Raw genomic sequence first — 27,065 nt, 5'->3', positions numbered from 1 at the left:
TAAGAGCCCTCTTGCATTTTCTGGGCTATGGGTATAAGTCCGGAAAACGCAAAACAGCTGTGCGGACAGCCACCTCAGAAGTCCCAGAACTTCTGAGGGCGTAGTCCAGACAGCAGCCATACTGGATTTGACCCAAGTCCTTCAGGAAAACCTAGGTCTTTCCCCGATCGAATGAATTCAGCACCAAGTAGGGTTTCCTGCTTTGTGCTGAATGCATTTGCTTTTGTGTGGGGCGTCATTTGGATGCCCTATGTAAAAACGCGGGAGCTCACACTTTTAAGGGGCTGTCTGGATGCGCCCCAAGAGATTCAAACTATGCTAGCTGTATGGGTTTCTTTTTAATACGGTTCATAATTTAATTCAGTTGGAATGCTGAGTGGGTAAGCATTCCAACTGAATGCTTACCTACTCAGTGAGTATGTGCTGGTATGACTATCCCAGAAGCTCCAACTTTATTTTCTTTCTGCTAATGTTTGCAGTCATAGGGCAGGCCGCCTGTCCATCATCATTCAGTTTGGTTCCGCCCCTTGTTCAGGACTCTGGGAGGGAAGGAGCCATTTTTAAGTCAGTCTCACTTAAGGAAGCTAAGCTATAGGACGTAGACCAGCTCGTCCCGTAGAAAAGCTTCATATCTCAAGAACATCCGGGGATATAGAACATCCAGGGATATAGAACATCTGAGAAAACAGAAATTCCAGGGGAAAAGTCCCAAAAGCTCTGGCTGAGAGCTCACAGCCTCACAGCTCCTGGGGGAAACAGCCCTAAAGTTTCCAAAGAAACCTCGGAGAGGGAACAGCCCCACAGATCCACGCAACCCCAGCTGAAACAACTGTAAGCCTTGGTTGGTAGGTCCACTCGATGCCCAGACGTATTTGGAATCGGTAGTAGGTTCCACATCAGCTAGGCCCATATAGACAGCCTGGGAGAGGTTATAAGGGGGTTTTCTTCTTACAGAGAAAGTACAGTTATCCAAAGCCGATTGCCCGTCCCCTGGAGACAAGATTGAAAAGCCAACAGTTTATTAAGGAAACCTTGAAGTGTTATTTGACTCCTTGAAGATTTATTATTTGTTCAACAATAAAGACTTTGTTATTTAATTAAAGACTCAAAAGACCATCCCTTTCAGAAAAATCTTCAAGAACCTCTCTTTGAGGTGCCCTGGCTTTCCGCTGGGCATAAAGTATACGTCCTATACAAAAGACAATAGTTACAGGCCCAGCGCGTGACAGAACATAATATGTTTTTAAGTTACCATCTTTTTAATGTGTGAACTGCGTTGAGCCAATCCAGGACTTGGACTGAAACTCCACAAAGTATTTAAACTACTTTCATATGGAGCTAACAATTGTGTGAATTGAGAACTCTGGAGAACAGTTCTTCATCTCCCCAGTGAGCTTTTAAAAATTGTTCATAATTGTGGAGTTGTTTTAAATGTCCAAACTGAAGTGATAGTATGGTTATGTTTAGAGTGTTGAATTTTAATATGTGTGTCTGTTTTCCTTGTATGTTTTATTTGGTATGTTGTTTTTTTTCGGGCTTGGCCCCATGTAAGCCGCCCTGAGTCCCTTCGGGGAGATGGAGGCGGGGTATTAATAATAATAATAATAATAATAATAATAATAATAATTTTATTATGACACAGCAAACAAGATAGATTTCACAAAATCACAAGTCGAACTGTCATAGACAGAACGCCAGCAAGTGAAACAAAACTCAGTTTATTGAGGTTACAGAACTAAAAAACGCCCGTAAGAAACAAAGAACAGGGCAAACACTTGACTTCAGTGTGTTAAATAACAAAAAGCAGCTCAGTTTGAGCTTAAACAGTTCAAAGGGAAAAACTGGGTTAAACAGGAGAATAATCCGGATTAAATCAAAGAGCTTACTTCAGCTTGGCAAACAATGCAAACAAAAGAGGAACAACAGGAGTTGGAATGTAAACAAAAGACTGGCGGCAGATTCCTTTCTGCTACCCAGGAACAGCAGGGGAGTAAACCAGGCTTGTTTACTCCTTCCTGCAGCGAACGAAAGCGTGGTCGTAGTCAAGCTTCAGGTTTAGGGCAACGGCAGTCAGCAGGGTCCCAATCCGGTCCAGAAGATCAATAGCCAAGCGTAGTCGTCAAGGAGTCCAAAGGTCACACCGATAGCCAGCAGAAGGGTTAATCCGGAATCGTAGTCAGTCAGTCCAGCGTCAATCCAGTGAAAGTAGGTATTGCCCGTCAAAAAGACGACGGGGGTCCAAGCTATCAAGATTAAACACAAGTTGCACAGAGAAAAACCCCGCACAGTTCCTCCCGCCGTCAATGCCCAGTGTCCTTGGTAAACTTACGTATCCAGTAATGAATCACACCCGTCTTCAGGAAATTCCCCAGCAAGAGCCCAAGCGTCCGTCCAGATTACCTTGCCCAACGCAATTAGACATTGGTCCCAAACCCCATTTTATCACAGTTCAAGCTCATCATCGCTGTCAGCTGCCATCCCAATTCCAGACGCCCCAACATCATTATCCTCATCAGAACTTAAGCACCTTCGACTACGCCCCACAGCATCCCCAGCTGTGGATCCCGCTCCATCCCTCCAACTAGTCCATGGGTCTGATCCTGCAACCCGCCAAACACCTCCCATGCTTTCATTGCCTGTTTCCCCAACACCCAAATCCTCCCTCACATGAGTCCATTCCATATCATCCTCCTCCGAGCTAGCCATCTCTTCCTCCAAACCCTGAGAAAAACCCTCAAATGAGTCCTCATCTGTCGGCTCTGCAAACAAATCCCGGAGCCGTTTCCTTTCACGCTCCTCGAGAGTGTCTGACTCTCTAGGAGTCTTACGACCCCTTCTTTCATTACCGGAGCCCGAAGGCTCAACCATAACACGAACACTTCCCAAGTGTCTAGGACTGCGTGATGTATTTTCGGATGATGCGTGCAGATCCCAGTCGGGTGGCCTTTTACAGTTGGCAGATCGTAATTTTGTCAATGTCTATTGTTTCCAAATGCCGGCTGAGATCTTTTGGCACGGCACCCAATGTGCCCATCACCACCAGGACCACCTGCACTGGTTTCTGCCAGAGTCTTTGAAGTTCAATCTTGAGGTCCTGAGAGTGGCTGAGTTTTTCCTGTTGTTTTTCGTCAATGCGACTGTCACCTGGGATGGCGACATCAATGATCCAAACCTTTTTCTTTTCCACAACTGTGATGTCTGGTGTGTTGTGTTCCAGAACTTTGTCAGTCTGGATTCGGAAGTCCCACAGTATCTTTGCGTGCTCATTTTCCAATACTTTTGCAGGTTTGTGATCCCACCAGTTCTTTGCTGCTGGGAGGTGGTACTTGAGGCATAAGTTCCAATGAATCATTTGGGCCACATCGTTGTGCCTCTATTTGTAGTCTGTCTGTGCAATTTTCTTACAGCAGCTGAGGGTTAGGGTTAGGGTTAGGATCAATGGTTTCGTCGGTTTCCTTGCGCAGTCTGCATTTTATCATTATTATTGTAAGAAGTCATTTGTGCTGGGCTTTGGAAACAGCAAATGCTCTCGGGTCTTCTTCTACAAAAGCAAAACGAAGAAATGCTCTGCTGCACAATGTCTTCCTTTTCTCCTGTATGCATGTATTGTTCATTTCTCAAGACTGGAATTTAGCATGCGATGCCCATCTTTGTAAGCGTGTAGGAAATATACATGCAATCGAGTAATTTTGCAACTCTGTAATGAAGTCGCCTAGTTCAAAAAGTAAGAGCGGTGTTACTTTACTCCTGCAATGGTCAATTTTCAAGGATATATTCCATGGCTTTTGGGAAAAGAACTTTCTGCTATGATCTGATCAAAAGAAGTTAGTTAGTGGATTAAATTTAACAGAAATGTGCATAAAAGGGATCAGTAACTCAGCAACTCACCTCAAGTTACCCCATTAGCAGTGTTACTTGTCATTCACCGAGAATCAATTGCTTCTCAAACATAACTTTCCAAACTCTGCATTTGTCCAGGAATTGGACCTCTTTACTTTGAAATGAAATTCTCTTGCATTCTTCTCTTTTGGTTACTCTTACTTTGGAACGCGCTTCACATTTTGTCGGAGGGAAGCCAGAAAGGAGACTTTCTCGTTTTTAACAAAACATTTTTTTGATGATTCCAGAGCTTATATAATTGTGGGTTGAGGAAGAGTAAAACCACAGTTTACAAAATCTAAAGTACGAACCAGGAACAGACAAATCTCTTAATTTTGGTTTTTCTCCGCTCCTGAATTCTCTCCCCACCCACCCCCATTTTCACAGTTTGCTGTGAAAATTGGAACCCTTTCACACTAACAAATTCTGGATTATTCAGATTTACAGATCTAGTGCTTCCCTAAACTACAAGCCCTAGAACTCCATAGCTGAAACCATGGGATTATTAGGTGCATTGTAGAATTAATGCAGTTTGCTATAGCTCAACGATGTGGAATCCTGAGAGTTGTTCTATTTCCAAGGTCTGTAGCCTCCTCTGCCAAAGACTGCTGCTTGCTTCATGAAATTACCAATCCCGTGATTCCATAACATCTTCCAACTGTAGGATTTCATGATTTTTCTGCTCAGAAAATTCTATTTTCTATGCACATCATCCATGTGCAAATTCTGCACAAAATAAGTTCCCAATTTCTGTATTTTTTTTCCAAGCAGGAGAGCACTGTTTTCTCCTGCACAAGAAATAATATTTCTTGCAATTCTCTGCCCAGAAAATACTGATTTCTGCACAGGACATCTTCATGCAAATTCCATGCAGATTAAGTTCCCAACTGCTAGCATTCCCACCTTTCAGGATTTCCCCCATGTTGGTTTCTCAACCTTTCAAAAGACATGTTTTTCAACCGAATATTGAATCTATGAGCTCCCATCTGTCAGTCCTAGTTCCTGCCAACCTAGCAGTTCGAAAACATGCGAATGTGAGTAGATAAATAGGTACTGCTTTGGTGGGAAAAGGCAAAGAGATACTTCAAGCAATCTTGCTGGCCACATGACCAGGAGGTGACAACGCTAGATCCTAATCTTGAAAACTATTACAGCCTTACTGTTTTTATTCTATGTTTTTAATAAGTGTTTTTTAATTTTTGGTTAATGTGTAAATACTACTACTGGTACATGTTTTTGTTTGTTGATATATTGTACATTGCTATTGTTTTGTATTTGATATTTCCGTGAACCGCCCCAAGTCCCCTTCGGGGGAGATGGAGGCTAGATACAAATAAACTTTATTATTATTATTATTATTATTATTATTATTATTATTATTATTATTTTATTGTATGACACAGCAAACAAGATAGATATGCTGGATTTCGTATCACAAAATCACATGTCGAACACTTCCCAAGTGTCTAGGACTGTGTGATGTATTTTCAGATGATGCGCGCAGATCCCAGTAGGGTGGCCTTTTGCAGTTGGCAGATTTATTATTATTATTATTAAAATGGAGAAAAGCACCTCCCAGAACCAGAGATGAGCACCGCCTCCAGAAGCCGGAAATGAAAGGAGAAGCCTTTGCCTTTGTTTGTGTTGGTTTTTCTCAAAGGAGAAGCCTTGCCTTTGTTTGTGTTGGTGTGTCTCATGTGATTGTAAAGGCATTGAATGTTTGCATATGTATGTAAATGCTGTAATCCACTCTGAGTCTCCTAGGGGAGAAGGGGAAAATATAAATAAAGTGCATTATCATTATTATTATTATTATTATTATTATTATTATTATTTGAAACACAACAAGATAAGTCCACAGAAGACACTCTGTTGTATTGTATCACACGTCGGACACTTCCTCCCAAGTGTCTAGGACTGCGTGATGTATTATTATTATTATTATTATTATTATTATTATTATTATTGACACAACATTGTATGACACAGCAAACAAGATAGAGATGCTGGATTTCGTATCACAAAATCACAAGTCGAACACTTCCCAAGTGTCTAGGACTGTGTGATGTATTTTCGGATGATGCGCGCAGATCCCAGTAGGGTGGCCTTTTGCAGTTGGCAGATCGTCATTTTGTCAATGTTTATTGAGATCTTTTGGCACTGCACCCAGTGTGCCCATCACCACCGAGACCACCTGTACTGGTTTCTGCCAGAGTCTTTGAAGTTCAGTCTTGAGGTCCTGATAGCGGCTGAGTTTTTCCTGTTGTTTTTCATCAATTTGACTGTCACCTGATATGGCGACATCATTAATCCAAATCTTTTTCTTTTCCGCAACTGTGATGTCTGGTGTGTTGTGTTCCAGAACTTTGTCAGTCTGGATTCGGAAGTCCCACAGTATCTTTGCGTGCTCATTTTCCAATACTTTTGCAGGTTTGTGATCCCACCAGTTCTTTGCTGCTGGGAGATGGTACTTGAGGCATAAGTTCCAATGGATCATTTGGGCCACGTAGTTGTGCCTCTGTTTGTAGTCTGTCTGTGTGATTTTCTTACAGCTGCTGAGGATATGATCCATGGTTTTGTTGGTTTCCTTGCACAGTCTGCATTTTGGGTCATCAGCGGATTTTTTCAATCTTGGCCTGAATTGCCTTTGTTCTGATGGCTTGCTCCTGGGCTGCAAGGATCAGGCCTTCTGTCTCCTTCTTCAGGGTCCCATTCGTGAGCCAGAGCCAGGTCTTCTCCTTATCAGCTTTTCCTTCAATTTTGTCAAGGAACTTTCCATGCAATGTTTTGTTGTGCCAGCTGTCAGCTCTAGTTTGTAGTGCGGTTTTCTTGTACTGATTCTTTGTCTGCTGTGCTTTGAGGAGTTTCTGATTTTTGATTTCAATCAAAGCAGGTTCTTCACTTTGCTTTACATATTCTGCCAGGGCGTGTTCTTCTTTGACTGCTTGTTTGACTTGTAAGAGTCCTCCGCCCCCTGATCTTCTAGGCAGATATAGCCGGTCAACATCACTGCGAGGGTGCAGTGAATGATGAATGGTCATGAGTTTTCTTTGGTTTTTCTGTCCAAATTGTCCAGTTCCACCTGTGTCCAGTTATGATGCCAGCAGTATGTCTTATGACAGGTATGGCCCAGGTGTTTATGGCCTTGATGGTGTTGCCTTCATTGAGCTTGCTTTTGAGAATTTTTCTGACCCTTTGTGTGTATTCTTTACTGACCACAGTTTTCACATGTTCTTGCTTGATGTTGTCCAGCTGTAATATGCCCAGATATTTATAGGCCTCTCGCTGGTGACACTTTATTGTTTGGCCATTAGGCATATTTATGCCCTCACTTTCAATGATTTTTCCTTTCTTCAATGCCACTGTCGAACATTTGTCCAAACCAAACTCCATGCTGATATCAGTGCTAAAAATTCGGACAGTGTTAGTCAGAGACTGGATTTCAGTTTCCGTTTTCCCATACAGCTTCAGGTAATCCATGTACATCAGATGTGAAATTTTGTGAGATTTCTTAGATGTTTGATAGCCGAGATTTGTTTTTTGTAAGATTGTTGACAGAGGGATCATGGCAATAATGAAAAGCAGAGGGGACAATGAGTCTCCCTGGAAATTCCTCTCCTGATGTTGACAAGTCCATAGCTTTCATTTCCAACAAACAGTTCAGTTTTCCAGTGCTCCATCACGTTTTCAATAAAGTTGCCAACGTTTTTACTAATTCCGATGGCGTCCAGGCACTTGATGATCCAGCTGTGTGGTATTATTATTATTATTTACTCTTTTCCTTTTTTCTTTCCATGCCCAAGGCCACCCTGACGTGGAGCAACCATGTAAACCTGATGTTAGAACATGGAGCCCCAATTCAGCAGTGAAGCAAATAGTCCCACCAGCCTGCCCTGAACCTCAAGGTTGCTATCTGGAATTGGAGTTTCAGTACCCTGTGATCCCGGAGTCGCTGACCATCTGGGTGACCTATGTTTCCCCCGATTGGGACTCGAAAGAAGCCGTGAACAACATCAAGCTCCTGATGGTCAGCGGGCGGAACGTTTCCTTGGGGCCCCAGAACTTCTTCTGTGACATTCCCCTTACCATCAGGCTCGACCACACAAAAGTGAACGAGGAGGTCTACGGGATCCAGATCTACACCTTGGATGAGCACTTGGAGATTGACGCTGCCATGATCAGCTCTGTCCCGCAGAGTAAGTGGTGTGCCCACTGCCGTGCCATCCACTACAAAGTCACACGGGACCCGCCGTTCCAGAAGGGCTCTTCGGCCTTCATCTCAGATCTCAGCCGGAAATTCGTGGACACGTAAGTAAAGGACACTGAGAATAGAATATCAAAATTATGCTGGAGAGGATGTCGGACCTTCAGAAATCCATGTGTGGCTGTCATGTTCAAAGATATTCAAGTTTTGGGAAGAGGTCTTAACCTGGATATAAGATAGAAAAGTCCACTTCACAGGGTGATTAATGCTTCTCTTCTTAATGCTTCTCTCTGCCAAACAAAACTAACATTTATTTAATGTGTTGTCGAAGGCTTTCATGGCCAGAATCATTGGGTTGCTGTGAGTTTTCCCGGCTGTACTGCTATGTTCCAGAAGCATTCTCTCCTGACAGCCTCTGAAGATGCCTGCCATAGATGCAGGGGAAACGTTGGTAGTCAGAACTGCAAAAACTTTTTCTTGTCGAAGGCTTTCATGGCCGGAATCATTGGGTTGCTGTGAATTTTCCAGGCTGTATGGCTGTGTTCCAGAAGCATTCTCTCCTGACGTTTCACCCACATCTATGGCTGGCATCCTCAGAGATTGTGAGGTCTGTTGTAAACTAGGCAAGTGAGATTTATATATCTGGGGATCAACTTCTGAAGATGCCTGCCATAGATGTGGGCGAAATGTCAGGAAGGAATGCTTCCAGAACAGCCCGGAAAACTCACAGCAACCTAACATTTGTTTAGTTTTGGCCCAGCTCTCTAATCTGTTAAGGTCCCTTCCACCTGTTCTCAAGCCAAGTGTTACCCATTCTATATCTCTGTGCTTTTTATTATTTTTGTAAATAATAATAATAATAATAATAATAATAATAATAATAATAATAATAATAAACAACTATTTCTAGACTGCCCTTTCTCCCCAGAGGGAATCAGGGCTGTTAATATACATATAAACAGCAAACATTCAATGCCACAACTACAGTAGAGTCTCACTTATCCAAGCTAAACGGGCCGGCAGAAGCTTGGATAAGTGAATCTCTTGGATAATAAGGAGGGATTAAGGAAAAGCCTATTAAACATCAAATTAGGTTATGATTTTACAAATGAAGCACCAAAGCATCATGTTTTACAACAAATTTGACAGAAAAAGCAGTTCAATACGCAGTAATGTTATGTTGTAATTACTGTGTTTACGAATTTAGCACCAAAATATCACGATATATTGAAAACATTGACTACAAAAATGGCTTGGATAATCCAGAAACTTGGATAAGCGAGGCTTGGATAAGTGAGACTCTACTGTACTTCACTTAATAGCAAAAGTATAAAATGACAATAAAATACTCATTACAATAAAAAACCCAAATTAGAAAAAAACAATAAATTTAAACATGACACTCACTGCTATACATTTATCCCCAATGAAATTCATTTTATTAGTTTTCACCCAGGACTTGAATATACAGTAGAGTCTCACTCATCCAACACTCACTTATCCAATGTTCTGGATTATCCAACACATTTTTGTAGTCAATGTTTTCAATACATCATGATATTTTGGTGTTAAATTTGTAAATACAGTAATTACAACATAACATTACTGCGTATTGAACTACTTTTTCAATTTGAAAAATTTGATTTTTAATAGGCTTTTCCTTAATCCCTCCTTATTATCCAACATATTCGCTTATCCAAGGTTCTGCTGGCCCATTTAGCTTGGATAAGTGAGACTCTACTGTAATAATAATAATAATAATAGTAATAAACAACTTTATTTCTAGACCTCTCCCTCCAGAGGGAATCAGGGCCGTTAATATACATATAAACAGCAAACATTCAATGCGACAACTACTTCACTTAATATCAAAAGTATAAAATGACAATAAAATACTCATTATAATAAAAAATCAAAATTAGAAAAAACAATAAATGTAAACATGACACTCAGTGCTATACATTTATCCCCGATGAAATTTATTTTATTAGTTTTTGCCCAGGACTTAAATATATTAAAATAATTTTGGATTCTGATCCTGTCCTCTGGGGTATTAGATATTCCTACCAATCTGATGTCATCCACAAATTTGATTAACATCATCCAGTTTGGGTGATTCCTTGGACCGGCACCACAAAACTCCTTTGCTTGTTTGTTTATTTCGTGTCAAAAGCATTGCATAAATAAATAAGTTTAAAACTGACACAATAAAGGGATCACAAGCAGCGAAAGAGTTGCAGACCAAAAAAGGGGCAACAGGGACTGCATTGTCTGTAGCTTTAAGTAGTTCTTCCTCTGGGCATGAGGCAAGGCATTGTGGGCAAGCACACAGGTGCTGAGTTGTTTGTTTTGGAGGATTCTTCTTGGTGGGGCCATTTTGCCAGGTTGTCTTTTGGTCTGCTTGGAATTGCATGATTTTGCTGTCTACGGGGATATCCTTGATGTTGCTGGAGGAATATTTAGGGGAATGGTGGTTCTCATGAGACTTTTCCTTGATTTACATCTACTAGGAAGAGGCTGGAAGCCATGCGGTGAGTGGCTTGCACAGTGTTCAACCTTATTTTTCTTGCAATTGGTAGCAACTTCCCATTGTACATCAAGGGGGACAATGCCAGCTAGCTTATAGAGCAGGCATGGGCAAACTTTGGCCCTCCAGGTGTTTTGGACTTCAACTCCCACAATTCCTAACAACCGGTAGTTTATTTATTTATTTATGTACAGTATTTATATCCCGCCCTTCTCACCCTGAAGGGGACTCAGGGCGGATTACAATGAACACATATATGGCAAACATTCAATGCCAACAGACAAACAACATTCAGTTTTAGACAGACACAGAGGCATTTTTAACATCTTTCCAGGTTCACGATTCTGGCCACAGGGGGAGCTGTTGCTTCACCGTCCATTGGTGGCTGCTCTTCCTCATTCTTTTCCTCGTGAGCAGTTTTATGGTGTTGTAGATTAGTTAAATTAGCCTCCCGCATAAAGCGTACCTAAATTTTCCCTACTTGACAGATGCAACTGTCTTTCGGGGCTGCTAGGTCAACAGCAAACCAGGGCTATTTTTTTTTAATGGTCGGAGGCTTAACCCGACCCAGGCTTCGAACTCATGACCTCTCGGTCAGTGGTGATTTATAGCAGCTGGTTACTAGCCAGCTGCGCCACAGCCCGGCTAGTTGAAGTCCCATGCCCATGCCTGTTATAGAGTCTATCACAGGGGTCCCCAAACTAAGGCCCGGGGGCCGGATGCGGCCCTCCGAGGTCATTTACCTGGCCCCCGCCCTCAGTTTTATAATATAATATATTGTATATACATCTAATATTGATAATAATATTATAATGTAATACAATATAACACTAATAATAATACCATATAATAATATTAATTATATATTCTATGTTACATATAATATTACTAATAATATTACAGTATAGTGGTATAGTTCAATATAGTAATATATAATGCTAATATTGTGCTATGCTAATAATATAATATACTAGCTGTGCCCAGCCACGCGTTGCTGTGGCAAAGTGGTGGTGGTATTGGTTAAAAGTTGTTGTGGAATTTTTATTTGACGTTATTTGTATTTTTAAAAAATTAATTTTATTGTAACTTATCTTTTTTATTTATTATATTTTATTATTTTGTTGTATTATTTTTAGTTATTTTGTTATAGTATTTTATTGTATTAATTTTTTTAGTGTTTTTAATTATTTTTATTGTATTATTTGTATTTATTTTATTTTTTATTCTTTTATTAACACTGGGCTGAGTGGGTTGCTAGGAGACCAAGTGGGCGGAGCTTAGCCTTCTAAGTGGCAGCAATTGGATAAAAACAATTATTGCTCTCCCTCTAAGTAGGACTTTATTTTTCTTTTCTTTTTGTTGTATCAACCTAGAGGCATGGATGATGGGTTGTGTTGTCAAATTTCGAGGTTGGGGGGCCTGTAGTTTTGTTGTTTTGTGGGTCGCCGTGATGCCATCACTCATTTATATATATAGATTGTATGTATGTACATATAATTTGTAAGCCACTCTGAGTCCCCTTTGGGGTGAGAAGGGTGTGATACAAATGTAGTAAATAAATGCAGTAAATAAATAAATAAATACATTTTAGACTTAGGCTCACCCAAAGTCTGAAATGACTTGAAGGCACACAACAACAGCAACAGCAACAACAACAACAACAACAATCCTAATTAACTTGACTATCTCATTGGCCAGAAGCAGGAGCACACTTCCCATTGAAATCCTGATAAATGTATGTTGGGTTAAAATTGTTTTTATTTTTAAATATTGTATTGTTTTTTCATTGTTCTTGTTTTTGCACTACAAATAAGACATGTGCAGTGTGCATCGGAATTTGTTTGTATTTTTTTTTTCAAATGATAATCCGGCCCCTCAACAGTCTGAAGGATTGTGGACCGGCCCTTGGATTAAAAAGTTTGAGGACCCCTGGTCTATCAACAGGTATAGGTTTATGACATCCTATGATTATTCTAAGGGGCCGGGCTATGGCGCAGGCTGGTGAGCAGCTGCTGCAATAAATCACTCTGACCATGAGGTCATGAGTTCGAGGCCAGCCCGTGGCGGGGTGAGCACCCGTCAATTAATAATAAAATATAGCCCCTGCTCGTTGCTGACCTAGCAACCCGAAAGATAGTTGCAGCTATCAAGTAGGAAATAAGGTACCACTTATAAAAAAAAAGTGGGGAGGCAAGTTTAACTAATTTACAATGTTGGAATGAGGAAGTGAGGATGTGCCATCAGAGTGGATGATGAAGCAGTTGCTCCCCCCTGTGGCCAGAGTCGAACATCCCCTCAGGAGAAAGTTAAATTGCCTCTGTGTCTGTCTCTGTCTCTGTCTCGGTTCTATGTGTGTATGGGCATTGAATGCTTGCCCTATGTGTGTATAATGTGATCCGCCCTGAGTCCCCTTCGGGGTGAGAAGGGCGGAATATAAATACTGTAAATAAATAAATAAATAAATAAATAAGGAGCCCCGGTGGAGCATTGACCTGCTGAACTTGTGGACCCAAAGGTCGCAGGTTCAAATCTGGGAAGCAGAATGAGCTCCCGCTGTTAGCCCCAGTTTCTGCCAACCTAGCAGTTCGAAAACATGCAAATGTGAGTAGATGAATAGGTACTGCTCTGGCGAGAAGGTAACGGTGCTCCATGCCGGCCACATGACCTTGGAGGTGTCTGTAAACAACGCCGGCTCTTTGGCTTAGAAATGGAGATGAGCAGCAACCCCCAGAGTCGGACACGACTGGACTTAATGAAACATGATTATTCTACATTCATTCAGTGCTATATTTACCTCCTTCGCATGGGCAGATTTGTGCCAGACGGGGCAGGCAAACTCCGCAGTTGAGTATGACAAAGTTAGGGCTGATGTTCTTATTAATTTTGGCTCTGCGCCGCATGTGGAGGCCCAAAATCAATAAGAATAAGAATAATTATTATTAGGCTGCCACTTTTGGACTCTCGCTTGCTGCAAGAATCTCTGTAGAGATTCTGATTGATTGATATTACTCAGGACTCCTCCCTACCGTACCTAATGTGACCTTAAATGATTCTAATGCACTTTATCTATTTATGAATTTGTTACCCATAATGTGCACCGTACACTTTGCTTATCCACTATTGCAACCTCATTGTTTTTAACCTGATGTTTTAATTCTGCGTTGTGTTTTTTAACTTATTGTGTATTTTTTTTATTGGTTTTGTTTCTGTCCTGATGTTTTATATTTTATCATTGTTTGTATTTTGATTTTGCTGTAAGCCGCCTCGAGTCCCCTTCGGGGGAGATGGAGGCGGGATACAAATAAACTTATTATTATTATTATTATTATTATTATTATTATTATTATTATTATTATTATTATTAGATCAGGGGTCCCCAAACTAAGGCCCAGGGGCCGGATGCGGCCCATCGAAGCCATTTATCCGGGCCCCACGGCACAAGGGCAGAAGGGTGTTGGGATAAATGACCCAGGCGGTCTCTTCTTCTCTTACAACCCTTATTATTATTATTATTATTATTATTATTATTATTATTATTATTATTATTATTATTATTACTTTATTATGACACAGCCAACAAGATAGATATGCTGGATTTCGTATCACAAAATCACAAATCGAACACTTCCCAAGTGTCTAGGACTGTGATGTATTTTCGGATGATGCGTGTAAATCCCCAGTCGGGATGCCGACTGAGATTTTTTGGCACGGCACCCAATGTGCCCATCACCACCGGGACCACCTGCACTGGTTTTTGCCAGAGTCTTTGAAGTTCAATCTTGAGGTCCTGATAGCGGCTGAGTTTTTCCTGTTGTTTTTCATCAATTTGACTGTCCCCTGGGATGGCAACATCAATGATCCAAACCTTTTTCTTTTCCACAACTGTGATGTCTGGTGTGTTGTGTTCCAGAACTTTGTCAGTCTGGATTCGGAAGTCCCACAGTATCTTTGCGTGCTCATTTTCCAATACTTTTGCAGGTTTGTGATCCCACCAGTTCTTTGCTGCTGGGAGGTGGTACTTGAGGCATAAGTTCCAATGAATCATTTGGGCCACATAGTTATTATTATTATTATTTTATTTTTATACCCCGCCACCATCTCCCAGAGGGACTCGGAGCGGCTCACAGATATAAAACAAGCATACAGTGGTATCAAATACAAAAAAACACACAAATAAAATTAAAAGGCATAAAATAAAATCACAGTCATTATAAAACACATGATAAAATACAGCAATAAAATCATACAATGGACATACGCGGTTGACTGTGCTGGGGATGCTTTTAACTAATAGTGGTTTTTATATCCAAGGTGTTCCCTGCTTGGATTTTAATAATACTGTACTTACTTGGTTTTATCTTGTTTTTAATTATGTTGGTGCTAATCCATGAAATATGCAGTATTTGAAGGGCATATCCCGACATTGATATTTTTAGCATTTTAATGTTTTAATGATTTATATAGGGTTTTAATGGCATGTTTTATATTGTATTTGATGGTCTGGCTTTTGTGTGTTTGTTTGTTTGTCTTGCATGCGAAAGACCTATGGTCTAAGCATTAAATAAATTTGGGTTAGATTTACAATGGACTGGGCATACTCCACAGTTGAGTAAGACAAGGCCAGGGCTGATGTTCTTATAAATTTTGGGTCTGCACCGCATGTGGAGACCCAAAATCAATAAGATTAATCATCATTATTATTAGGCTGCCACTTTTGGACTCTCGCTTGCTGCAAGAATCTCTGTAGATCTTAGAGAACTATTTCTTGATTTAAGGCGTTGGCATAGTGGCTGATATCCAAACAGAGGATGGGCTGGAGATGTCAATGCTGTAGATGTCAAAACATCTACTGTTTTAACGTGGTGAGATGTATTCCACACTGGGCATGCGTATTCAGAATTAAGTAGCAACCCGCAAAGGCAAATGTCTTTATTGTGTCTGGTTGTGATCCCCAGGTTGTGCGAGTCTGCTTTCATATGATATTATTTCTAGCGCCCACTTTTTGCTTGATAGACTTTATGCGGCAATTTCCTATGTTGCACCGTTGTCATAGGCTGCCATACTTTCCTATGTTGCACTGTGTCATAGGATGCTTAGACTGCATAGCTTTTAAGATGGCTTTTAGGGGCATTCGCGGTCGAGACAGCGGTGTCATAAATGTGAATACAAAATAGTTAACAAGGCCATAAGTCTAGTTTACAACATCCTAGCTGCCTAACAGGATGCCAGCCTAAATATCCCTCCACAGTATTCTCCCTGTATTCGGATATACTGAAGTGTTGTGTGTATTATTCAGCAGAGAAAGCCTGTGGCTTCAATGTTTTCATGAGCCAAAATAACACCAGTGACCAAGCATTGCACAGAAACTTGGCTACTGTTTTCCTTTGCAAGGCAATTTGGCTTTCAGTTGTTAGACTGATAATCTAGTGGTCTGACCTGTTACGAACAGAGATTATGCCAGTGCACAAAAACAGCAGAGTTTCAGAAATGTTTCTTTTCAGTGCCCAAAAACATCTTCTCTCCCAGAAAACATCTTGTTTCTATATCATGCACTCAAGAGACAAAAATAAAGTAGACTTTGTTGAAACTAACATATCTGGTTTACTCACAACCTTCATGGATTCAGCATACAAGTACATACCTTGTTAAACCAGTTACAGATAGGATTTAAAGTACAGTAGAGTCTCACTTATCCAAGACTCGCTTATCCAAGGTTCTGGCATTTTTGTAGTCAATGTTTTCAATATATCGTGATATTTTATTTATTTATTTATTTACAGCATTTATATTCCGCCCTTCTCACCCCGAAGGGGACTCAGGGTGGATCACATTGCACAGACAAAGGCAACATTCAATGCCATGACATAGAACAGAGACAGAGACAAGGCACCGGGCTGGCCTCGAACTCATGACTTCTTGGTCAGAGTGATTTGTTGATTTGTTGCAGCTGGCTTGCTTTCCAGCCTGCGCCACAGCCCGGCTAAATTTAGTGCTAAATTTGTAAATACAGTAATTACAACATAGCATTACTGCATATTGAACTACTTTTTCTGTCAAATTTGTTGTATGTTTTGGTGCTTCATTTGTGAAATCATAACCTAAGTTGATGTTTAATAGGCTTTTCCTTAATCCCTCCTTATTATCCAACATATTTGCTTATCCAACATTCTGCCGGCCCATTTAGCTTGGATAAGTGTGACTCTACTGAAGTTTCTATTTTTATTTTATTCTATTTTATTTATGGACCTTACTCAGAATTTTTGCACAAATCACCCACTGTACGTATTAACTGATGTCCTGGTTTTAATAATTGTTACCTTAAGTTGTTTTAGAACTGTGTTATTATATTGTGTCTTAAATTTACGGATTATATGTAAATGTTATGTTGTGGTTGAATTGTTTTCCTATGTAAGCTGCCCCGAGTCCCTCCGGGGAGATGGTGGTGGGGTACAAGAATAAAGTTGTTGTTATTATTGACACAACGACATAGTATGACACAGCATGTATGTCGTTCTTTGCTGCTGGGAGGTGGTACTTGAGGCATAAGTTCCAATGGATCATTTGGGCCACGTAGTTGTGCCTCTGTTTGTAGTCTGTCTGTGTGATTTTCTTACAGCAGCTGAGGATGTGATCAATGGTTTCGTTGGCTTCCTTGCACAGTCTGCATTTTGGGTCATCAGCTGATTTTTCAGTCTTGGCCTGAATTGCCTTTCCATGCAAGGTTTTGTTGTGCCAGGTATCAGCTCTAGTTTGTAGTGCGGTTTTCTTGTACTGATTTTTTTCTGCTGTGCTTTGAGGGGTTTCTGATTTTTGACTTCAAATTTGTTGTTGCTGTTATTATTATTATTATTATTACGCAGAATTATTCCTGTGCAATATTTTGGGGCAAAACAAAAAATACCAGAAGAAAACTTAACTCTTTGGTCTATTCGCCTTCCTTAAAGGTATCTCGAGAAACCTGTTTGTTTGTTTGTTTTGGGATGGGAAATAATAGTAAATATTTTTTCCATCCCTACTTCGCCAGTGGGCAGTCACCAGTGTTTTTAAGCTTGCTTTCCCCCCTGTGTCCTTCTTGCTTAACTCCTGGGTGTTGTAGGCCAGGGACATCTGGAAGGCCACATGTTGCCTATCCATGTTGAAAGAGCTCGGACTCTGTTGAAGCCGCCTTCCATGGGTTACTGAATCGGGAGGAGCAGCACATTCCGGCTGCATGCCCTTCAGTCAGCAGGACAGCTGTTTCCAGTGAGAGTCGCAGCTCTGAGCCAGGATGGAAAGCTTGGTGCACACACAGCTCGGAGAAGGAGGAGGAGGAGGAGGAGGAGGCCCTTTCAATGGCAGCCAAAGCAGCCTCCTGCCGACTTGCCTTTGGCTCCGGCTCCGGCCTCCGTTGCACAGAGGCTTGAGATAACATGACCCCCACTGTGCGAGGAAAATATCGTAATCTTCCATCTCCATTGAACGTTGTCCATTGCTGAAATGCATCCTCGCAGCTGCCTCTGTTATGGCATTCATTCCCCAGACTCGTTGTCTGTCTGCTTGGCTTTTCTGAAGCCTTGCCAGCCGGAGCAACGTCTGGGTTGGAGCACTCCAAGGCGGCCTCCAGAATCCACCTGTCTGAGGACGCACGCCAGTCCCAAATGAGACACAGCAAGAGCGGGAATCACCCCGTCTTCTCTCTTCTCTGATCGTTTTACCACTCCGGCGAGCCTCGCTCCAGCTGACAAGGGACCAACAAGGGCCATGTTGCGCCGTGCTGTCTATCACAACGAAAAGAAAAGGAACCCGTGTCCCCGATTCCCATTGACCACTAGTCAAGAAAAGCATGACCTTGTTAGACGTCAACTCTTTGAACAAGGGGTTGTTGTATGTTTTCTGGGCTGTGTGGCCATGTTCCAGAAGTATTCTCTCCTTATGTTTCTCCCACATCTATGGCAGGAATCCTCAGAGGTTGTGAGGTATGGAGAAACTAAGCAAGGAAGGTTTATATACCGTATATACTCAACTAATTGAGCTGTGGCGCAGCTGGCTAGTAACCAGCTGCTATAAATCACTACTGACCGAGAGGTTATGAGTTCGAAGCCCGGGTCGGGTTAAGCCTCCAACCATTTAAAAAAAAAAAAATAGCCCCGGCTTGCTGTTGACCTAGCAGCCCCGAAAGACAGTTGCATCTGTCAAGTAGGGAAAATTTAGGTACGCTTTATGCGGGAGCTAATTTAACTAATCTTCAACACCATAAAACTGCCAGCAAAACACGAGGAAAAGAATAAGAACAGCCACCAATGGACGGTGAAGCAACAGCTCCCCCTGTGGCCGGAATCGTGAACCTGGAAAGATGTTAAATGCCTCTGTGTCTGTCTAAAAAAACTGAATGTTGTTTGTCTGTTGGCATTGAATGTTTGCCATATATGTGTTCCATATATATGAAATCCGTCCTGAGTCCCCTTCAGGGTGAGAAGGGCGGAATATAAATACTGTAAATAAAAAATAAAAAAACCTCTTTGAACAAGGGGATGTTGTATGTATTCCAGGCTGTGTGGCCATGTTCCAGAAGTATTCTCTCCTTATGTTTCTCCCACATCTATGGCAGGAATCCTCAGAGGTTGTGAGGTGTGGAGAAACTAAGCAAGGAAGGTTTATATACCGTATATACTCAACTAATTGTTCAACTATTGTTCAACTAGTTCATAGACTCCTTGAAATACATTTCTCCTGGGTGATCTTTTCTTCTTCAGATTGGGTTTCTGCCCTCAGTCTCCTCCTGGCCAGTAAAATATCTATATATATATAAAAGGGTAATTAAATATCGGCCTAGGACAAAACAACAAAACTACACATCCCAGAAACACTAAACTTGGCAGCACAACCCATCATCCATACCTCTACGTTCATACAACAAAAAGAAAAGAAAAATAAAGTCCTAATTAGAGGACCCACTTTGTCTCCTAGCAACCCACTCAGCCCAGGGGACAGGCAGAGTTAGGCCTCACTTAGGCCTCTTCCACACTGCCTATAAAATACAGATTATCTGATTTTAACTGGATTATATGGCAGTGTAGACTCAAGGCCCTTCCACACAGCTATATAACCCATTTATAATGGACTTAATGTCAGGGGAAAATCTTTACCCTTTACCTTAACTACCACCAATTCCTCAATACTTTATTTCCCATACCACCAGACTTCTCCACAGCAACGCGTGGCCGGGCACAGCTAGTACATTACACAGTGGCATCTATCTTCTATATATATAAAAGAGTGATGGCATCAGGGCAGCGGACAAAACAACAAAACTACAGGCCCCCCAACCTTGAAATTTGACAACACAACCCATCATCCACGGCTCTAGGTTGATACAACAAAAAGAAAAGAAAAATAAAGTCCTAATTAGAGGGAGAGGAATAATTGCTTTTATCCAATTGCTGCCAGTTACAAGGCTAAGTTCCGCCCACTTGGTCTCCTAGCAACCAACTCAGCCCAGGGGACAGGCACAAGAGTTTGGAGAGACCCCTAAGGGCCATCCAGCCCAACCCTTTCTACTATGCAGCAGGACACAATCCAAGCATTCACAACACATGGACAACGTATAAATACTATACAATACTACACAAGGACATAGACCCCCTCTACCCTCACCACTTTCACAGTACACAAACAACCAAATGCATACTAAACATAAAGACAACCATACAACAGACATTCAATACCACCACTACTCAACAAGTTCTCACCAACACCACCAGACAACGCCACAGCAACGCGTGCCCGGGCACAGCTAGTAATGTATAATATAATATATAATAATTAAAATATATTGTATATACATATAATATTGATAATAATATTATGTAATACAATGTAATAATAATAATAATACACTATTATAACTGTATATTTATATTACATGTAATATAATAATATTGCAATAATCGCATAGTACAATATACCGTATATACTCGAGTATAAGCCGACCTGAATATAAGCCGAGGCATCTAATTTTACCACAAAAAAACTCGGAAATCATTGAGGGTGGGAAATTTCAGAAATAAAAATAGATACCAATAAAATTACATTAATTGAGGCATCGGTAGGTTAAATGTTTTTGAATATTTACATCAAGCTCTAATTTAAGACTGTCTAACTCTCATTAAATCATTATTCTCATCTTCTTCAATGTAAATGTGCTTATGCATCCTTTTAATAATAATAGGGTAAAATAATACATGTAATAATAATAAATACAGGATAAGCTTGGATAAGTGAGACTCTACTGTATATGCAAACCTTCCTTGCTTAGTTTATCCATGCCTCACAACCTCTGAGGATGCCTGCCATAGATGTGGGCGAAACGTCAGAAGAGAATACAGTAGAGTCTCACTTATCCAACATGAACGGGCCGGCAGAATGTTGGATAAGCGAATATGTTGGATAATAAGGAGAGATTAAGGAGAAGCCTATTAAACATCAAATTAGGTTATGATTTTACAAATTAAGCACCAACACATCATGTTTTATAACAAATTTGTCAGAAAAAGTAGTTCAATACGCAGTAATGCTACGTAGTAATTACTGTATTTACGAATTTAGCACCAAAATATCACGATGTATTGAAAACATTGACTACAAAACTGTGTTGGATAATCCAGAATGTTGGATAAGTGAGACTCTACTGTACTTCTGGAACATAGCCATACAGCCCGAAAGACATACAACAACCCTGTGATCCCAGCCATGAAAGCCTTTGACAACTCTTTGAACAAGTGCTATTCATAAGCATTCATGTAATGGCACACAGGTTACTCAGCTATTAAACTGAAGAACCATGTGTTTAAACTGCCACTACAAACATGTATTTGGTTAGCAGAGTTTTAAAGATGTTTCCTTGCGGTTGAAAAAATAAATCGTGAGTGTGTTGTCGAAGGCTTTCATGGCCGGAATCGCAGGGTTGTTGTGTGTTTTCCGGGCTGTATGGCTATGTTCCAGAAGTATTCTCTCCTGACGTTTCGCCCACATCTATGGCAGGCATCGTTAGTGGTTGAGAGGTAGTGAGCAGCTTTGGAGGTTGCTATTTCCAACATGATATGGCCATGCCAAATACATAGAGATTGAAAGCTCTTCTTTAGCCTTGAAACGAATTCTAAAGTTGGAAGAGGCCACAAGGACCATCCAGTCCAACCACTCCTTTTGGGGTGGGGGGTCCTTTTCAACTCCCCTCTGTTCTGTCTGTCGGCTTTCTTCTTCTCCCATATACAATCTCCTGCTCCGCTCTGGAATTCCTGGCATAACTTCGTCAATAGACGTCCATTGCGCTAATCATTCCACATGACCTAGCCATCTTAACCTCTCTGAGACAATTAATGATCTAGGGTTCATTAGTGCCCGTCCCTGTATGTTCTCAGTCTTGCTATACATCTCTTCAGAGGAGGTGGGAGAAAAGCACGTCTGGTCTCCAGCGAGAGCGCCAGCAACTCCGTGCTCAGAGTTTAATATTGTTATTTTGCACGGCAAACTGCTGGATGTTACCCTAAACCAGGGGTCCCCAAACTAAGGCCCGGGGGCAGCCCATCGAAGCCATTTATCCGGCCCCCAGGGCACAAGGGCAGAAGGGGGTTGGGCTAAATGACCCAAGGGATCTCTTCTTCTCTTAAAACATTATTATTATTATTATTATTATTATTATTATTATTATTATTATTATTTGAAACACAAGATGAGTCTACAGCAGACACTCTGCTGGCTGTTGTATTGGATCATACATCGGACACTTCCCAAGTGTCTAGGGCTGTGTGGTGTATCGGCGAATAATGTGTGCAGATCCCAGTAAGGTGGCCTTCTGCAGCTGGCAGATGGTAATTTTGTTAGCGCCGATTGTGTTTAAGTGCAGGCCAAGGTCTTTAAGCACTGCACCCAGTGTGCCGATCACCACTGGGACCACCTTGACTGGCTTGTGCCAGAGTCTTTGTAATTCGATCTTTAAATCCTCATATCGTGTCAGTTTTTCCAGTTGTTTCTCTTCAATCCTTCTGTCACCTGGGATTGCAACATTGACAGTCCATATTTTGTTTTTTAACATGATTGTGAGGTCAGGAGTATTGTGTTCAAAAACCCTGTATTATTATTATTATTATTATTATTATTATTATTATTATTATTATTATTATTATTAAACATTGAGGCTGGGTGGCCATCTGTCAGGAGTGCTGTGCTTGTGATTTCAGTGCACAAAGGCAGAAGGGGATTGGACTCAATGGCCCAAAGGGTCTCTGCCAACCCTCTTTTTTATTATTGTTGTTGTTATTATTATTATTAATTATTATTGCTCAGTGGCCAACTATAGTCCGGCCCTCCAATGGTCTGAAGGATCGTGAACTGGCCCCCTGTTTAAAATGTTTGGGGACCCCTGCCCTAAACACTTGAGGTGTTCGTTCAGACTTGAAAGGAGACATCAAAGGATCTGGAACAGGGGCCCTCAAATGTTTTAAACAGGGACCGTTGGAAGGACGGACTATAGTTTTTTAAAAATAAACCATGAATTAATTCCTATGCATACTGCACATATCTTATTTTGAAGTAAAAAACCAAACAGAAGCAAATACAGACTCAATGTTAATAATAATAATAATAATAATAATAATAATAATAATAATAATAATAATAATAATAATAATAGCACAGACAGACTACAAACAGAGGCACAACTATGTGGCCCAAATGATTCATTGGAACTTATGCCTCAAGTACCACCTCCCAGCAGCAAAGAACTGGTGGGATCACAAACCTGCAAAAGTATTGGAAAATGAGCACGCAAAGATACTGTGGGACTTCCGAATCCAGACTGACAAAGTTCTGGAACACAACACACCAGACATCACAGTTGTGGAAAAGAACAAGGTTTGGATTATTGATGCCGCCATCCCAGGTGACAGTCGCATTGACGAAAAACAACAGGAAAAACTCAGCCGCTATCAGGACCTCAAGATTGAACTTCAAAGACTCTGGCAGAAACCAGTGCAGGTGGTCCCGGTGGTGATGGGCACATTGGGTGCCGTGCCAAAAGATCTCAGCCGGCATTTGGAAACAATAGACATTGACAAAATCACGATCTGCCAGCTGCAAAAGGCCACCCTACTGGGATCCGCGAGCATGATCCGAAAATACATCACACAGTCCTAGACACTTGGGAAGTGTTCGACTTGTGATTTTGTGATATGAAATCCAGCATATCTATTCTTGTTTGCTGTGTCATAATAAAATAATAATAATAGTAATTTTTCAGGGAGACTCATTGACCCCTCTGCTTTTCATTATTGCCATGATCCCTCTGTCAACAATCTTTAGTGTGCCCTTTAGTGTGGCATGTCAAAAGCTCTTCTGCACCTTATTGCCTTGCTGATGTTCTCTTCCTTCCGTTGCAGTGAAATCAGAGCAGGAAACCAGTACACTTACTGGGTCTCGGTTCTCTCTGGGACAGAAGAGAGTGAAGCGTCCCCACCCCTCACCTATGTCCATGGAAGTGGCTACTGTGGGGATGGGATCATCCAGAGGTAAGTATGAGAAATCTACCTCATTTGAAACTCACAGCCTACTTTTGCAAGTTCTGGAGGTCTTTCAAGGCCTTAGTATTGTCAGACACAGGACTCTCACTCTAGGCAGACAGCACTCAACTCAGAACTGAACAGAACTGATGTAATCAGCAATGCACAAACACTTGTGTCTGGACACTCCCCAGTTCCAGCCACATATCAAGGACATCACAGCTTCTTAGCAATTAACTCTTTCCAGACTATGTTACACTCTGAATGATGCAATCAGTATGCAATACAGGCAAGACACAAATTTCATTTAAACACTACCAATACACAAATCCCACAAGTATTTGTGATGCAAGGCTCATTTATTCCCAGTGTACTCCCATGGTTAAAAATCTCTGTAGACAGCATTCCATCATATTCCTAGGCACTGTTGAAAAACCCTCACTGCTTAGGTTGAATTTCGTCCCTTTCCATTTGACTAATAATATAATAATGACTACACTTTATTTATATTTTTCCCTTCTCCTCGTAGGGACTCAGAGCGGATTACAATATAGACAGATAAAGACAAATATTCAATGCATTGTTACAATACAGTGAGACACACATACACAAACAAAGGCAAAGACTTCTCCTTTCATAACGAATAAGTTGTTTTTGTTATTATTATTATTATTATTATTATTGCTATTACTATTATTACTTTATTTATACTCTGCCCTTCTCTCTAAGGGGACTTAGAGTGGATTACAGCATCTAAACAGACACAGGCAAACATTCAATGTCTTGTTACATTGACATACAATGAGATACAAATACACAAACAAAGGCAAAGGCTTCTCCTTTCATAACAAATATGTTGTTGTTGTTATTAATACTTTATTTATATTCTGTCCTTCTCCCCGAAGGACCCAGAGCGGATTACAATATAGACAAATAAAGACAAACATTCAATGCATTGTTACAATACAATGAGACACACATACACAAACAAAGGCAAAGGCTTCTCCTTTCATAACAAATAAGTTGTTATTATTATTATTAACACTTTATTTATATTCTGCCCTTCTCCCTGTAGGGACTCAGAATGGATTACAATATAGACAGATAAAGACAAACATTCAATGCATTGTTACAATACAGTGAGACACACATACACAAACAAAGGCAAAGGCTTCTCCTTTCATAACGAATAAGTTATTATTATTACTATTACTATTATTACTTTATTTATACTATGCCCTTCTCTCCAAGGGGACTTAGATTGGATTACAGCATCTAAACAGACACAGGCAAACATTCAATGTCTTGTTACATTGACATACAATGAGATGCAAATACACAAACAAATGCAAAGGCTTCTCCTTTCATTTCCAGCTTTGGAGGCAGTGCTCATCTCTGGCTCTGGGGAAGGTACACTTCTCCATTTCCAAGCCAAGAAGCCTGCATTTTCTGTCCATACTTCCTGATTGTGTGGCCAGCTTGCAGCATCTTTTTGCCTTTTCCCGACAAAGCGGTACCTATTGATCTACTCACATTTGCATGTTTTCGAACTGCTAGGTAGATCAATAGGTACCGCTTTGGCGGGAAAGGCATAAAGACACTCCAAGCAGTCATGCCATTCACACGACCAGGAGGTGACAATGCAGGCTCCTCAGCTTGGAAATGGAGAAAGTTCCTCCCCCAGAGACAGAGATGAGCACCACCTCTAGAGCCGGAAATGAAGGGAGAAGCCTTTGCCTTTGTTTGTGTATTTCTCATTGTATGTCATTGTAACAAGGCATTGAATGTTTGCTTTTATCTGTCTATACCAGTGATGGCCAACCTATGACATGCGTGTCAGCACTGACACGCCTAGCCATTTTTCCTGCTGCGCTGCCGCATGCAGATTGATTGGATGACTAATGTCTTTTGTGGCCAAATCTGGTGTGATTTGGTCCAGTGGTTTTGTTGTTTACTCCATGGGAATTATGCACTTTACATTTTTATATATATATACCAGCTTTGCCCGGCCACGCGTTGCTGTGGCTTATGGGAATCCTTTGTTGGCCAGGTGGAGTAGCAGTGAATAGCCTTGCAGTCTCAAAGCCTGGCCGTTTTCTGGAGTAGTTGGAGATTTTTGTTGTATGAACGTAGAGGCATGGATGAGGGGTTGTGCTGCCAAGTTTAGTGTTTCTGGGATGTGTAGTTTTGTTGTTTTGTCTTAGGCTGAAATTTCATTACCTGTGTGTGTGTGTGTGTGTGTGTGTGTGTGTGTGTGTGTGTGTGTGTATATATATATATATATATATATATATATATATATATATATATATATAATTCTATTATATTATTATATTACAGTAGAGTCTCACTCGCTTATCCAAAGTTCTGGATTACCCAACGCATTTTTGTAGTCAATGTTTTCAATATATCATGATATTTTGGTAGTAAATTCGTAAATACAGTAATTACAACGTAACATTGCTGTGTATTGAAGTACTTTATCTGTCAAATTTGTTGTGTAACATGATGTTTTGGTGCTTAATTTGTAAAATCATAATGTAATTTGATGTTTAATAGGCTTTTCCTTAATCCCTCCTTATTATCCAACATATTCGCTTATTCAACATTCTGCCGGCCCGTTTATGTTGGATAAGTGAGACTCTACTGTATTACTATTATATTATTATTATATTATTCATTATTCACGACTACATTGAAACTACAATAGAGAGAAATCAGTGTGGAAACTGCAAGAGGTACCATAGATTGTTGTACATGGAAATAATGGTAGTAAATAGTTTTTGATTTATTAAATACAGTTATATATTACAATTATACATTTTTGTTATTTAAACTATATATATTGTGAAATTATGTTTTTTTCCTTGAAGTGACACACTACCCAAGTCATGCTAGGTTTTTTGGTGATTTTTGACACACC

The 27,065-nt window shown here is 40.7% G+C and overlaps 1 protein-coding gene across 2 annotated transcripts in view; it reads left to right on the top strand.

Annotated features, from left to right (window-relative positions):
• pappa (pappalysin 1) overlaps positions 1-27,065 on the top strand; it is a 234,272-nt gene that overhangs the window by 64,283 nt on the left and 142,924 nt on the right. For both annotated transcript variants that reach the window (XM_062959690.1, XM_062959691.1), the window contains exons 7-8: positions 7,683-8,187; positions 24,023-24,151. In XM_062959690.1, the coding sequence (XP_062815760.1) occupies positions 7,683-8,187; positions 24,023-24,151 (634 nt within the window). The remainder of the gene's footprint in view (positions 1-7,682; positions 8,188-24,022; positions 24,152-27,065) is intronic.

The sequence above is a fragment of the Anolis carolinensis genome, unplaced genomic scaffold (genome assembly GCF_035594765.1).
Source record: "Anolis carolinensis isolate JA03-04 unplaced genomic scaffold, rAnoCar3.1.pri scaffold_7, whole genome shotgun sequence".
In the NCBI taxonomy this organism is placed as follows: Eukaryota; Metazoa; Chordata; class Lepidosauria; order Squamata; family Dactyloidae; genus Anolis; species Anolis carolinensis.
Note: the sequence above shows the minus strand (reverse complement) of the source record. Positions and strands in the feature narration are given on the sequence as shown.